Source organism: Osmerus eperlanus, chromosome 13 (genome assembly GCF_963692335.1).
Source record: "Osmerus eperlanus chromosome 13, fOsmEpe2.1, whole genome shotgun sequence".
In the NCBI taxonomy this organism is placed as follows: Eukaryota; Metazoa; Chordata; class Actinopteri; order Osmeriformes; family Osmeridae; genus Osmerus; species Osmerus eperlanus.
The window spans coordinates 16,075,328-16,089,772 of record NC_085030.1 but is presented as its reverse complement, the minus strand read 5'-3'; the positions used below and the strand labels follow the sequence as shown (position 1 = coordinate 16,089,772).

Sequence of the window (14,445 nt, the reverse complement as noted above, 5' to 3'; positions counted from 1 at the left end):
AGCATCTCCTGGACATTGTGAAGACACTAACAGCACTTTTGATAAATTGTGTTTCTTACTGGGGTATAACTTTTTTATGATGAATAAGTCTGAACAACTTCCTTTTCAACGTATTGTATTATAAATCAGATTGTTGCTATATACAGGTACAGTGAGGTGATGCACCAATATGAATACAAAATAATAAATCTTAAGTGGTACCTATATGTAATGTACCAGACAAAACGCGATGATTCTGCAGAATCTAGAGGATAACCTTTTTAGAATGGATTATCATCACTTGAAGAATGTGTTAAGAAAGAGTCTCATAACTTGATTAGCTTGTGTATTCATGACAAGAAGGTGTTTGTCAGTCAGTCAGTTCTCCAGATATGGCATCATGCTCCTTTCGTTTTTTTGACACTCTCACCAACTCATGTCTTATGGCAAGGTCATCCCTCTGGGAAGAAAAACAATAATATGTGTATCAACAGACTTTTTTCATTGGATTTTACTTCTAAACATGATAGTACAGCAAGATGCATGAATTCAAATACATTAAATCTTCCTTGATGTCTTACACATGTAGGCATAGACATTTCAAGAAGGATTTTCTGACCACTCTTTTGAATCACCCAGTCGCAGGCACAAAGTGCAGTCTACCACAATTAATTTTACCTTTTTTTTTCCCTTATGGTAAACTGTAAGTGCAAGGTGACAAGTAAGGGAGGAAACTTGAGAGGGAAAAGAGAGCCCACACACGTTTTTTTCCTCCAACTAGTTTCGAGTATCAGATGTTATGCAGCTTGTTCACACAAGGTCAGTGAGGGGAGAGTATTGAATATTCTTATAGTTAACGACTAACTTTGTTGAGTAGAAACAGTTTGTTGACATCCTTGCTGTAACTGTCGTACATGTTGGGTGTCCAAGCGAGTCTGCCTCTGGCTCCGGCAGATTGCTTGTCTAGAAAGTGTGGCGGTGCAGTCCTATACAAAAGCGGAAGCGCTACATTATGCATGAGGAACGGAGCAGCCTACATTCACCAAACACTCCACAAGCCTGAAAGGCTATATCAAATGCACAGTGTGCACGTAATATGAGTGGTGGTAACAGAATATGAAATACAATAAATAGAAGTAGCTAATTACAAACGCTAGCTCACCATGGGTTTTGATATCTGTGAGTCACTCTGTCCTCCAGGGCAGAGCGGATTTCAGATCTCTGGATGAACAGTAATCAACAGGAAGGTAAATTAAGAAGTCAGCAGGGCTCTAACGGAGATGCTGTGAAAATATCTAGTTTGTGTCGAGCTTTCTTTCTAAAGTTATGACAGAAAATATAGCATGTGAACCAACTTCAAATATATAGGTTATCCCTTGAACCTTAAATAAGCATGTAAAACACCACCACGAGAAAATACGTAGCCTATTTCAATAGTGATTCAAGGAGGATCGAATTTGCCCTCCAATATGTGGGCTATTAAGTAACATAATAAACTATAAATGTATCAAGGTTTGCAGTCCGCTATCACTGCCCCCCCCCACCCCTATCATCTAGCCTAATTTGCATTCGGCCTATTTGAGCCTCACCTTAATTTGCATGTTGCTGAACAGCGTCTCACTGTTCAACAGCTGGTGGTATTGCAAGCCCCATCCCACCCCTCCGACACATCTCTGCCCGAGTGGAGGTGGAGGAGGGTTTAGGCTGGCCCGAAACAGGTAATTCACATCGCTTGTAGCTTCGGGCGACATAGGACTAATGCCAATATGTTGTGGGAAATCGATGAATCTCGTCTGATAATCTCCGATTCCGTCTGGACCTTGGAAACGAGATAAAGAATATGCGACTCTACTATGATTTGCTTTGTGTACCTACTGTAAATGGGTCACAATGTCACAACACACACACACACAGGTTTGTTTTACAATCCTGGACTGTAGGACTGACAATTACTTCCCATTTCAAATCATGTTATCCCTACTCCTAACTTTAACAGAATTCCCCAGAACCCCTATAGCATTTGAAGTTGTGGGCCCCCCGAAAATGGCCCCATAGTGTCAATTGTTTCATACTATCCTTGTCCCCACAAGGGTAAATAAACAAGACCACATCAAATCCTTATCATTACACATCTCCATAAATGTCACAATTAAACAATCATGACATAATAAGGGATAATTAATTGCTACCGTTCTAAATCCCAACGTGCGTATGCCACCATCAACCTCGTGTCATTCTTACCTGTAAAAAGCATCCTTTGTCCATAGGTTTGTGGAACTTTTTTTCGGACCTCTTCATAAGTCATTATGGTACTTTTCAGACACGCGAGCAGGACCACCGCGGACATAAAGTGAGCTCAATGTTCAGTGGTTATAGGGTCAGTGACTGTTGCCAGGCAACTGGGTTGTCAGTGTCAGTGTTTGGAAGCAGGTGTTGTGCTCGTGGCCCGTCATAATGACCATCCTGATGACCATCCCGAACGAAGATGGCTATAATGGAATTAGCAAGTAGTTAATACGGTTAATTACACTTCCACAAATAGGCCCTAGGCCAGTTTGTATTTGACCATAGATCAATTGGCATATCATGCATATTTAGTATTGCTGCAGTTTTAGGTTTAATTCCATGGATCATTTCCCAACACTGCAGGGGGGGGGGGGGGGGGGCGGACGACGACGACACAAAGCTTGCAGCCAATGTGTGAATTGAGTCTGCAGTCTTTGGCATTATTCTCTTTTATGTCACTGGATGGCGACAAAGGATCGATTTTCTGTCCACACTGTATTGTCCTCCGGCTCCATTTTTGTAAATGGGTTCGTCCGAGCCTCCCCTTGTGTCAGTCACCATGGTGGCATACAACAGAAAGCTGTGGCGGCGGACTCATCTTTACTTTTAAATCTATCAAAATGCTTTTGTAAGGATTGTTTCTGTCGGATATGTATAGCATTACATTCAAAAATGGACAACTGCTTGTTATAAGAATAGCGTACACTTTTTCCTTTGAATGTAATTTCATAGATTTTTTTTGTCAACAGCAAAATGCTGAAGATACAAGGACTGGATATCGGTGTCGGAACAGTTTGACCGCAAACGACTTCCAATCACCAGGCATCTGCTGTGACTTGTAAAAGGATTCTTCGAGCCGCGCCTTATAAGTTTCCTTCTGTTGGGACCGGTGGCAGCCCTCCAGAATAATCGGTTTGGGGACAGAAGGAAACCCCGAGGCTCACGCTGTGGCCTGGCTTGGGGAGTTCGTATCCACCTCTATTAGCGTGTGCTGAACATATGAGAAGTGGGAACAAATACTACCCCTCTCTCTGTGGAACCTCCACCGTGGATATTTGCAATTGGTCAAAGGAATAAGCAATTCAACAGTTTTTTTTAACTCGTCTTCAACACAATGGCGTCTTATGTGGATAACAGCTTCCGCCAGGCTGTGATGATGAATCCAGCAGAAAGAACGCAACAGGTCAGAGGAATCATTCAAATGTTATCGATACTTTATTGCTAAAATATTTCTGGCATGTTTTGATGAAGTCACCTGGGTACATTCTAACAATGATCTAGCCTTTCCCGCTGTGGCCACTCCTTCGCTACATAGCTACATTGTTTCCTTCTTTCTATGTAGCCAGAACTGGTGCCATTCGGCTACAGTGTCGCGTATGTTGCTAATCTGTAGTCTATCTGCAGAGATAATCAGGGCTACTTAACATAGCAGTAGCTGAAATAACCTAACCCAGCCACTTATGGGAAACATATATTGCTTGTCAAGAAAAAAACGTTACAATTCCTTGTGGAACTAGTGTTTGATTCATAGTTTAGTTCGACTTGGCTGTAACTGTATTTTAAACCCAAACGTAATAATTGTCCATGAACAATGAGAGAGGGTTTACGATTATAACGGTCTCCGAATGACTGGTTGAACATTCGCATGCGATCTGAAATGTGTTGCAATCCAGCGCAGGCCCGGGACAATAAAGTAAAGGAACATGGACTCGTAACACTTCCCCGTTATCAGTTACCCCGTTATCAGTTACCCCGTTATGCTTAAGGGGGTGTATTTAGATATCCTTCTTAGTTTGTTACTTTTGCATAGTTGATCCAAGAAGGTTTTTTGTAGTTGTGGATAAACCGTAGTAAGGGCAATTCCACCACTTGGTTTGATAGCACACTGATACGCATAACAGTGGGAAATCAATAGCCCACTTAAATGTAGTGGGAAAGGCAATCGTGACACCGGCACATTGAGTAAACAATTACCGGGCAGGCCACATGTTGTCATTGATGGTGTGTAAACCTCAGGCCTGCATTCTGCTTGATCAGTTTTAAGGGATGCGAGGGCATGCGCGCCTGGGGAAGGCTATGGCGGTATTTACTGTGCCGTCGCGAGCTCTCCTTGTCTGACTGCTTCATTAGATGGGGTGATGGGGCAGCAATGACACTTGTAATCAAGCATGTCTGTCCAATCTGTCACAGACATGCCTTTTATGTTTGACTAGTGACACTATCTCGTGTGTATACGTCAGCCCCTCTGCATGACTTTCTTCTCTCAGGCGACTGATGTATTTTCACCAGACACGCTCTTATGTCTGCATCTCATCCGAAAATCTAGTCCACAGCACAACATTGAAGAAAAAAATAAAAACAATTGCACGGACGATTTCTGTTGATCACAAATCACGCTAGCCCATGATAACGTTTTACAGCACTGTTTGTCAGATGCCAGCAATTCTGGTTAATCTGAACATCAGTTTCTGAGACAAACCTTGCCTTGTGCCAGTGTTCCTTCTAGCCTAGTTCATATTTAAGGCCCTGGCGCAACCTCTTGGGATTAGCCAACCGTTAGAGGCCTGTCATTAACTCAAGTTATTGAGTAGTGTGGATGTGGAAATCTGAAGGCGCCAATCTCCCTCTGTTATAACCTGGCATGAGTGAGTGTTAACTAAACTGCCCACTGGCCACTACTTTTGCTTCTTTTCACTTAAGTTCTTCCCAGCATATTGTGTGTCAAGTCAGGTGGCTGAGCGGTTAGGGAATTGGACTAGTAATCCAAAGGTTGCTGGTCGATTCCCGGCCGTGCAAAATTACGTTGTGTCCTTGGGCAAGGCACTTCACCCTACTTGCCTCGGGGGGAATGTCCCTGTACTTACTGTAAGTCGCTCTGGATAAGAGCGTCTGCTAAATGACTAAATGTAAATGTTGTGTTGCAATGCGCAGCAAACATCTGATTTGGTTCGGTTTATGAATACCATAGGGGAATAACAGAGGACGTGTTCTGGAAATGTCACATCTTAAGCCCAGGGTGATCAAGTGATCAACTTCAGACCGGCCACCCCCCTTATCCTGCAAGGTTCCTCTGACAGGCACATGGATATACACTCACACACAGCCATGAGTCACAGTGCTTCAATGACATAGCTGCTGCACAGTGTGTTCTTGTGCTTTGAGCCTATAGGTAAGGATTATCCATGACTCCAAATACCCAACTGGATATGTTACGGACTGAGGGTGATGATGGAAGACTTAGTCAGACCCAGGCTCTGACTCAGAGCTGTGAAATGCCATTGTCCCCTCTTGCTCTTGAACCCAATGCAGAATCTTCAGAGGGAGATAAGTAGGGAGGATGGAGGGAAGGGAGAAAAGGGGTTGGTAATTCATCCATAGTCTTAGAGAGGCTGGCTCTCTTTAACCAATGGCAACATCCTGTTATGTTCGATTGGGACAAGGAAAAGCATCAGGTTGCTTTCTGAGCCCAACCAGGAAGGAAACAGATGACTACAGGATGGTTTTGTGGTGTTTATTTGTAACGTTTTCATCCTGACAGGCTGGTTTCCTCTGTGTACACTTCATAACCTCTGTCCTATTTTTAGTCTTCCAGACAGAAGCACGTGAGACTGAATGTTCAGACTCACGAGAAACTACAGTATGGTTAGCCTGAATCGTTGTTAGCTCAGCCTGTTGAATTGTATTGCATGCGGTCACAGAATTCCTCTCACTTCCAAGGAGTCATTCAGCAAACAACCACAACCAGTCTTGGCCCCCCCTCGCTAGGCTAACTCGCTAGGCTAACCACAACCAGTCTTGGCCTCACCTCGCTAGGCTAACTCGCTAGGCTAACCACAACCATCCTGGGCCTCCCGTCGCTAGGCTAACCTTGTGGAACTTAAGTGATGTCACATGTTTTTCTAGTTTTGAAAGTGGAGGCCTAAGTGGTCACACACATAGTGGTCACAGTGACGTATTAATCAGTTCAAACACAGGAGCTAGCCTATCTTGTGCATTTTGTGCTTTTCTGGACGCCCTGACTGACTGAGACTGGACTGGACACCCACGGTAATTCAGTGTACTTGATTTGGTTATTATAGTTTCATATTCACTTTCACCCCTCCACTTTTTTTCTGAGTTTCTTCCTGGTTACTGTATCTAGGGCCTGAACACTGACAAACATATTTCACCTCATGTTATCAAAAGTTGGCGATGGAGCAATATTCCATGTTATTGACCTCACACATTTAACCGCAGTTCATTAAAGATATTGATGTTCTGGAATTGTGGTGGCCTAGGGAGTTCGTTTAGAAGCGAGTGACTATTCCAATCCCTCGTACACTGCGACTTCTAGATAATAAATAATCTATCCATCCCAGTGGCGTAGAAGAGCAGGAACACCATGGAGGAGAGAAGAAGGAATCAGATAATGAAGTTGCACATCGAGTGCTGCAGACCTTTGTGGAATGCTGTTAGTTCTGTTCAGGTCTGCTAGTAGGGGGAATCTAATAATGAGAAAGCCAATGAGAAGCTTATATCTCTGTATTCAAACCCTCTCAGTACGACTACAGAACACAGGAAGACAGTTACCTTGTTGCGACTTTGTGGACCAGAATTAGTTGCTGGTTTCTGCTGTAGTTGTCGCAGCTCTCTAACATCACAGGCTAGAGGCCACACTGGCAACAACATAACCTGCTGGACATTAAGCTTGATTTAAATCGTTTGTAAAGGTAAGGTTAGACACATTGACGGATTAATTATGTTATTCATATCTCATTGAACAAGGAGAATAGGCGTAGGCCAAGTTATCACATCCTTTTATGAATGTTTAATATGGCGTAAGGCACTGTTGTAAGATTTAGAAGGTGTAGATGAATTGTTTTAATGACCGTAGTGCTTCTTGCTGGAAGGAGCAGAAGCTTATGAAACTGAAGAATAGCATCGTTGTGAGTTTCAAACACTGCAGCTGGAGGCTGGATGCAGGCAGCCAGGCCGGCTTTCTCCCCTGTCTTTGATCTGGTGTTCTCGTGTGTGTGTGTGTGTGTGTGGAGGGGCTCTGGGGGCCATGCCACCCTCTCTGGGCCCGCTCCTTTCCAGCACAGTTCATCTGCTGACAGACCGTTCCCTTTGGTCTGAGGCTGGGCTCAGTACAACGCTGAGGCATGATGGGAACCCAACGGTGCTGAGTGTTCTGACTCCACCCCTTTCCTCGTGCGCTGCATCCTTCAGGCTCCGTGCTCCCGGCCTCGATCTGTCAGCGTTTGAAATACAGACGGGCTGGGTCACTTCTCTTACAGTCGTACATTTGTTGGAAATGAATCACAGTCATTGTGTCATGTCAGAAGTATGTTTCAGATCCTCATGGGTCACATTCCTCCGGAGGTATTTTTAAAGCGAAGAAAAACAACTCTGCGTTTCAAGGCCCCCCAATAGGTCCCATTGTCCTTCACAGAACAGAAACAGATTGGGCATATCACCATAACAGTCTTTGCATAACTAGCATCTCCACAGGCAGGAGGATAAACCAAGCTTGAGATGTTGACATTTGTGTGATTGTGTAACAAGACTGCCTGCTGATCCTTGAGATGAATGTAATGTGGAGTGGTGCAGAACTACATGAAAACAAGTGGAGGCTTATCAGTGAAAATGGGCTTTTGGCCCTTGTCCTGTGCTGTGCTAGTGGTCGAGGTAATCCTTCCTGTGCTTCTACTGCTCAGACGTGAAGTGGATGAAAGCGTGAGCTGATTAATTGCCTGATTACAGGGTCTGTAAATCTACCGGTGGCCAGTCCACTGTGAAGCTTAGGGATGTTTACAACGTTCCTGAGCTTTGTTTTTTCAGATTTCGTCTGTCGCAACCCCGGGGTCTGAATCAGGCCACGGCAGAGTATTGGCCCATTTGGGATTAACCTTTACCCCCTTATGTAGTTGTTCATTTTCAGTTTATCTGGAGAAGAAACGGTGAAGCTGTTCTGTTTGCAGGATAACCGTTCCCCCCTTTAACCAAGGACAAGGCTCCCTTTCTATCCAATCTTGAGTTGTTTTAGTAACAAACAAAAAACAAACAAACGGGAGCCAAACCCAAATGTAAGCACACTTCCACATTAGAAACATTTTCCTTTTCCCAGATGTTAAGTCTCACCCGACATCTTTCTGCTAGGAGGGTTTCAACCGATGTGAAATGAATTCAGGATCAGGTTGTGATGTGATGTGTACAGCTGTACAGAGCTGTGTTCTCTTCAGCAAGTCGTCTCTCATCTGATCCCAGGGTTACCATAGTGGACTAACCCTTCTCTCACTGCTTCTCCTGGTCGTTTGCGTAATTCATATTCATGACCTATTTCAGAAAGCGAATCTGACTCAAAGGTTACAGAGCATATTTGCCAAACCACTTCCTGTTTATAGATCTTATTTTAATTTCTGCATCTGTGTTATTTCTCAATGTGGGGGGCCAAATGCTTGCTTGGCGTGTGCACAAAAATAACTGATTTGTATTTCCTGATTTATGACATATGCACGAGTCAGACAGCTGTCATTGTTCGTGGAAGCCGCTGTCATAATGACAGACACAGTATCGTCTAGTGTAAAGTAAAAACAAAACCAATTGAGGCAGAGCCAAAACCGTTTCTGCTATATGTAATCAGCAATGAGGAAAATGCAATCGTTCTGGGTTTCCTGTGCTCTGCGAAGCGGATTGTATTGGAGGTGTAGGATGTCTGCCTAGCTGAAACCCTATCTGCCTAAATAGGTCTTGGACGGATTGTCTGACTTGTGGCTGGTCACGTTTCCAACCCTCTGCTCCTCCACAGGCTATCAAAGAAAATGTCCACTCAACCTAATCCAATTCTCTCTGGAATGTACGACAGTTGAAGTCCCCGGCCTCGACCCCCCCCCCCCCCCCTCCTCCTATTCCCCGCAAAGTCATTATCTGTGAGCATTGCCTGAGTTGAACCTCTAGCTTGGTTTTCTTCTAACGGTTAGAGCTTTGAATGCTGAAATGTCAGCTTCAGATTAGCGGCCGGCTCTTTCCACATGTTCGGCACCAGTGAGCTTTTGTACTTGGGAGATTCTTAGGGCTTTTCACTCTGAGAGGCTTGCGTAAACTGTCGTGACCTCTGAACTGTATTTCCGATGTGAACATCTCTCACGTGAAATGACACGCATTGTGTAGAAGCACAGTTTCCATGTCAATATTTACTACACCCGAGTCTGTGACTGCATGTAGTCTGTGAAATCGTCTCCTGCGGTATCTCCAGCTAAAAGGGCAGGTCAGTCGCAGTGACGTGATGAACTGTGTTGCGTGTCAATTGTGCGATGCGTTGCAGATCGCCGTTGAAGGAAGGTATGACCTTAGAGACGTTACACCGCTCAATCCTGATAATTGACTCTTGTCTGATTTGACCTCAAACTGCCGTCCTCTGCCAGGGGTTCCTCAGCGCTCCTGCTGTTTCCGCGCACTTAAACTGTTCCTGCCAGGAACAAACGCTTTTCATTCATCTTCTTGTCACCATTAAGTATTCATATCATCCTTCGTGTAGCCTGGCGTTGACGCGACACAGCCCCAGAGCCAAGGATTAATGGCAGAAGAAGTTTTTCTTAATGGCAAATTAGTGGCACTTAAACTTGCTGAAGGAGGCGACTCTATAATAAGTAACATTCTGAAGCATTGGGATCATCTATTGCTCTCCCTCAAGCAGGCAGTCATGATGGATGTTGTTGAAGGCAGGGTCGGTAATGTTGTTGAGACGCACTTTTTGTCACATTTGCTGTCATAAATGTCACATCCTGATAGCAACCAATAACTCTAAATGTTTGACAGTAAAATGAAATCAATCTGATATCTGTGGGCATCGCAAAACTGGTTGTGTTTATTACATAATTAAGTTCAGACTGACCTTAACGATTGGACGGCATTTGGACAGAATGCAATGATTGGATGGGCTACTTGTCTGTATACCTGTCTACTTGTCTGTATACCTGTCTCCTGTGGAGGAGTGGCTTTAAAGGAAGGCATGGGATATTGGCATAGGTTTGAATTCTTTCAAACTCCAGCTAAAATCGCTAGGCTCCCAAAACTTACCTACCCTGGCTTTAAGTGAAAATAACTTATGTCTTGTAGCCGTGAGGGTGAAGTGTGAAGCAGAGACAGGCCTCCAGTGACTGCTGTAGCCGGCTGTTTTTCCTGTCTGTAAATGCTGCAGCAGCACCCAGACTTCTGGGTGCTCTGTTCCTTTTGAGCTGTCTGACTGACTAATGCCCTCTCTCTAGCTAGACCCTTACTAGTAAACGTTTTTTTATATTATTCGAGTAAAAAAAAATATTTTGAAAACTGGCAGGCATTTCTCTACTGGCCGACGTCCATCGACAGATTCAAGCTTGAAAAACGAGAGCAGAGGAGATGGAGAATGTCTTTGATACAGAAATCGCTTAACGTTTTATGTAACCACCCGTGTAGATGGGACATCGATGGCTCGTTGTGTTTCATGGCGTTATAATTTCATTTATTAGGAATGAAGGTGTTGCTGTGGAGTCATCTGGTCTGATGCTTGCATCCCTCTCGGCAGTCTCCCTGGCCATATGCCTTCTGCTTCCAGATTTGGAGCCTATCTTGGGCTTGCCAAATCTGGTTGGTCAGGCTTTGCCTTGTCACTTTCAGTACCAGTCTGTGGCCATAGAGGATTAGGACTGAAATGGGCCTATGTTGTAATGAACTTAAGTAAACTAAGCTAGTTTTCATCAGTTATTTGCATATTACCCAGCAGCTCCAGCATTTGTAAACAGGTCAAATTGACTGGTCAAAACTGTAAGTGATTGCTCAGGAGTAACCCGGTTTGAAGACAAGTACAACTTCCTAATAAGTTTATGAGACGTAACACAAAGCAACATTCTGTAGCGTCAGTTGGTGGTCATGGCTTTGGGGCGTTCTTGTCTTTTCAGTTGAGAGCTTGTGGCTTGTTTGAAATCATACTTTGCTCTAGTTGGGCAAAGCCTGATACTGAGAGTCAGATGAATTATAACAAGAGTCTGATTTGGCTGGGTTTACAACACGTGACACAAAATTACCTTCTACCTCCGCTAGCAGAACAATGTCCTCTTTGCACTCTCGGTAGACCTGCTTTTTAAAAAGATATTCATATGGCCTTATTGAAAAGAGACAGAGAGAAGTAGACAGGACATTTAGGAGAGAGAGAGTGAGAAGGAGAGGGAGGAATAGAGGGAGACGAAGGAAAAGAGAGATGGCCCAAGCTGGAATCAAACCCGGGTCGGTTGTGTCAGGGCCTCAGCATGTGCTCTACCTGGTAAGCCATTCCATTCCAACCTGGGAGTCAGGTGGCTGAGCGGTTAGGGAACCGGACTAGTAATCTCAAGGTTGCCAGTTCGATTCCCGTCCGTGCCAAATGACGTTGTGTCCTTGGGCAAGGCACTTCACCCTACTTGCCTCGGGGGAATGTCCCTGTACTTACTGTAAGTCGCTCTGGATAAGAGTGTCTGCTAAATGACTAAATGTAAATGTAACCTTGTTTGTCATCTCATAAGTGGCAGACTTCTAACTTTTAACGTTGAGGCTACATTTAAGTTTTTATGTTAAATGAAGACCTGTGTTTGATTGTAATTGGAGGGAGAGACTGTAAACAGACATTCATTCATACTTCTCCATATGTCCTAGTACATAGAGTCCAACCAGCAAGTGTGCCTACACAATAGCCCCCTGTTGAAACCAGCTTCTGCTTGTCCAAAACCGTCTACATCAGAGTAATTATGTTGTCGCCAGTCTGGGAGAGACTGTTTTTTTTGTACATTTGAACCAAACAGTCTTACCAACGTCAAAAAGACTCTTTTTAGCAAGTGGCAAAGCTTGGTCAACTTCTTATAGGACTGAGAGAAATGGTAGAGTGCATTTGTTGTGATGCTAGATGCAAGAATTCCTCTTGAAGTCATAACAGTAAAAATTAGTAATAACCACCACCTAAACCTATTTGAGAAAAGGCTTACTCCAAATTAAATTCTACCGTCTTATTTTTCCACACAAGGCCTGTGGGAATTGAGAGAACGAGGGAGTCTATAGATCTGACTTAAGCCCAGCCAGACCACAATAGTTTTGCATGGTCCGTCTTGTTTCTTTAGCAAAACAACATCCTCAGGATGTCGCTAGCTGAGACCTATTTTAGTCAAGAAGGCCTTTGGTGGGAGAGTGAGGCGGGCCAACAAGGTAAACAGGAAGTGAGCATTGAAAGACCGGGTTAGCAGGGTTCCATAACCCGTGTGTATGATAAACACTGTTCCTGGAGCTAATTGTGTTGTGGTTTTTTTGTCAGGTCATTAGTTAGGAGAGTTTGTTGTTGTTGTTGCTATGTACAGTAGCTACATCACTGCCATATAATGTTAATTAATAATTGAGCATATTCAGTTGATTTATTCTAGGTCTAGCAAGAAAGTGTGATCTCAGAGATACTTGGCATATTTTAAGTTAACTAGTATTACATGTCCCTTACATCAGGATATCGTATTTTCTTCCGTCACTCAGTGAGACCTATACCCTTGCATATCATGACCCTACAGTAAGTAGTGTTTTCTCTCCAAAGAGTCCCCCAAAACAACATAAGTGCCATTATCTTTAAGACTTGAGGTATAGAGAAGGTGACAACAGCACTCTCAGGACTGAGAGACTGTCGCAGGGAAGGGAGCGAGAGAGAGAGAGGGAGGGAGAAAGATCCTGTGTTCTTATGATTGCAATGTTGAAAGAACGTAAATGACTCTGTCATCTGGTTAGCGTACTAGCAAAGGCATCTCTGCTGGCTGGCAGCCCACTCGCAGGGGACGTGTTGCCGTTGTGCAGATAACATAAATGTCAAAGCTCCTCTTGAGAGCCCCTCAACATATGGCCAGTGACGGCTAAAGTAACCTTGCCTCAATGAAGCACCGTTAGGCTAAAGTCAATGCAGTGACAATTTTGAACATGTTTGGCATAACACCGCCCCTGAATGTAGCGTACGTATTTAGGGTAGCTAGCAGATCACAAACTATGCACGTTCGAACGGTCAACTATAATAGGAAGGCAGCGTGCCGTCCATCGATTGGGAAATAAGTCGTTGTTAGCTACATTAGATTTACTACCGAAACATTCCAGGTCCATCTGGCGAGAATGGAGGTTAGCTCTATACCTATGCCCTTCGAGCTAGGTACAACTTCACCAACTATTAGCTGTTTTCATTGAAGCGAAACAAACTGATTTGTTCCCTAGCAACTGTTTGCCGTGATATAACTTTGAATTTCCTGACACAGAATGTGGTGGTTGGAAACTAAAGGGATTGATTACTGAATTCCATAAATACCCTGGTGAAAACTTTAAGTATGCGAATATTTTGAGAATTAATTAGGCCTTCCACATTCCGAAGGGATCAGAGAAGCAAGCAGAAACGCAGCACTGCATGGCCTGCTGAGACCTGACTTGCTAATATTTCTCTACCGTGTTGACCTATAGCTGACTCATTATTGACTCTCCTAGATGTTGGCTTATTTAATTGGGCTGAGAGAGTGAATTGAATTATTACATGTGACCATTAGCTCTAGCTATAGTCTTAAGTCACAACCAGATAGCCTATAGGCTACCGTTCTGATTTAGATTTAATTTTCGTAGGCCTATAGGCCTATACTACAGGCCTAGGCCTATACTACAGGCCTAGGCCTATACATTTCTTTATTTTGACTTTCAGGTTTCATGAATTGATCTTCCTGTGTTACGTAACACCGTAGTGACTGTGCTGCCCCTCTTCTGAAGGCTTTGTTTGGGCGAGATGGAGCGGACTTCATTCGGTCAGACGGTTGGCATAGTTCCCAGTTTGGACCTGCTACATTGAGGTTGAACGACAGAGCTGAATGATACTATTGTTTCAGCCGTGTTCAGAGTCCCCTGTTTAATTCACACTCACTGGAGTTGTGTGGTTCAGGGTTGGGAAGCGGTTAGAGTTGGGGTCAGGGATAAATGGTCATTCATGATTGTAGCCTAGTTATCGCTATCAGTGAGGAGGAAGCGTTGAAGAGAGAGAGAAAAAAACGTGCAAGTCATATCCCAATTTTGAATAAGACTTTCGATTTTGATCAGTTCCTTGTTGATGTCCGGTAGCCTACTTGATATATTGTGTTTAGTTTGGAGTCTTCCTAAATGACGAGTGACCGGAGTTCAATCCACCCTAGGTAGTCC

At 43.9% G+C, this 14,445-nt stretch overlaps 2 protein-coding genes across 2 annotated transcripts in view; one reads left to right on the top strand and one right to left on the bottom strand.

Moving 5' to 3' along the window:
- Positions 1-157: 157 nt before the first annotated feature.
- On the bottom strand, positions 158-2,361 carry LOC134032684 (protein SPMIP2). Its single transcript, XM_062476707.1, has 5 exons — positions 2,221-2,361; positions 1,569-1,798; positions 1,142-1,200; positions 845-965; positions 158-439 (listed from the first exon to the last, which is right to left on the bottom strand). The coding sequence occupies exons 1-5, from the start codon at positions 2,324-2,326 to the stop codon at positions 350-352; spliced, it is 606 nt and encodes a 201-aa protein (XP_062332691.1). The 5' UTR covers positions 2,327-2,361; the 3' UTR covers positions 158-349.
- Positions 2,362-2,799: 438 nt separating this feature from the next.
- The window catches only part of LOC134032900 (rap guanine nucleotide exchange factor 6), a 36,618-nt gene continuing 24,972 nt past the window's right edge, over positions 2,800-14,445 (top strand). Inside the window, exon 1 of the mRNA XM_062476953.1 lies at positions 2,800-3,448. Coding sequence (XP_062332937.1) covers positions 3,380-3,448 — 69 coding nt within the window. The 5' untranslated portion in view covers positions 2,800-3,379. The remainder of the gene's footprint in view (positions 3,449-14,445) is intronic.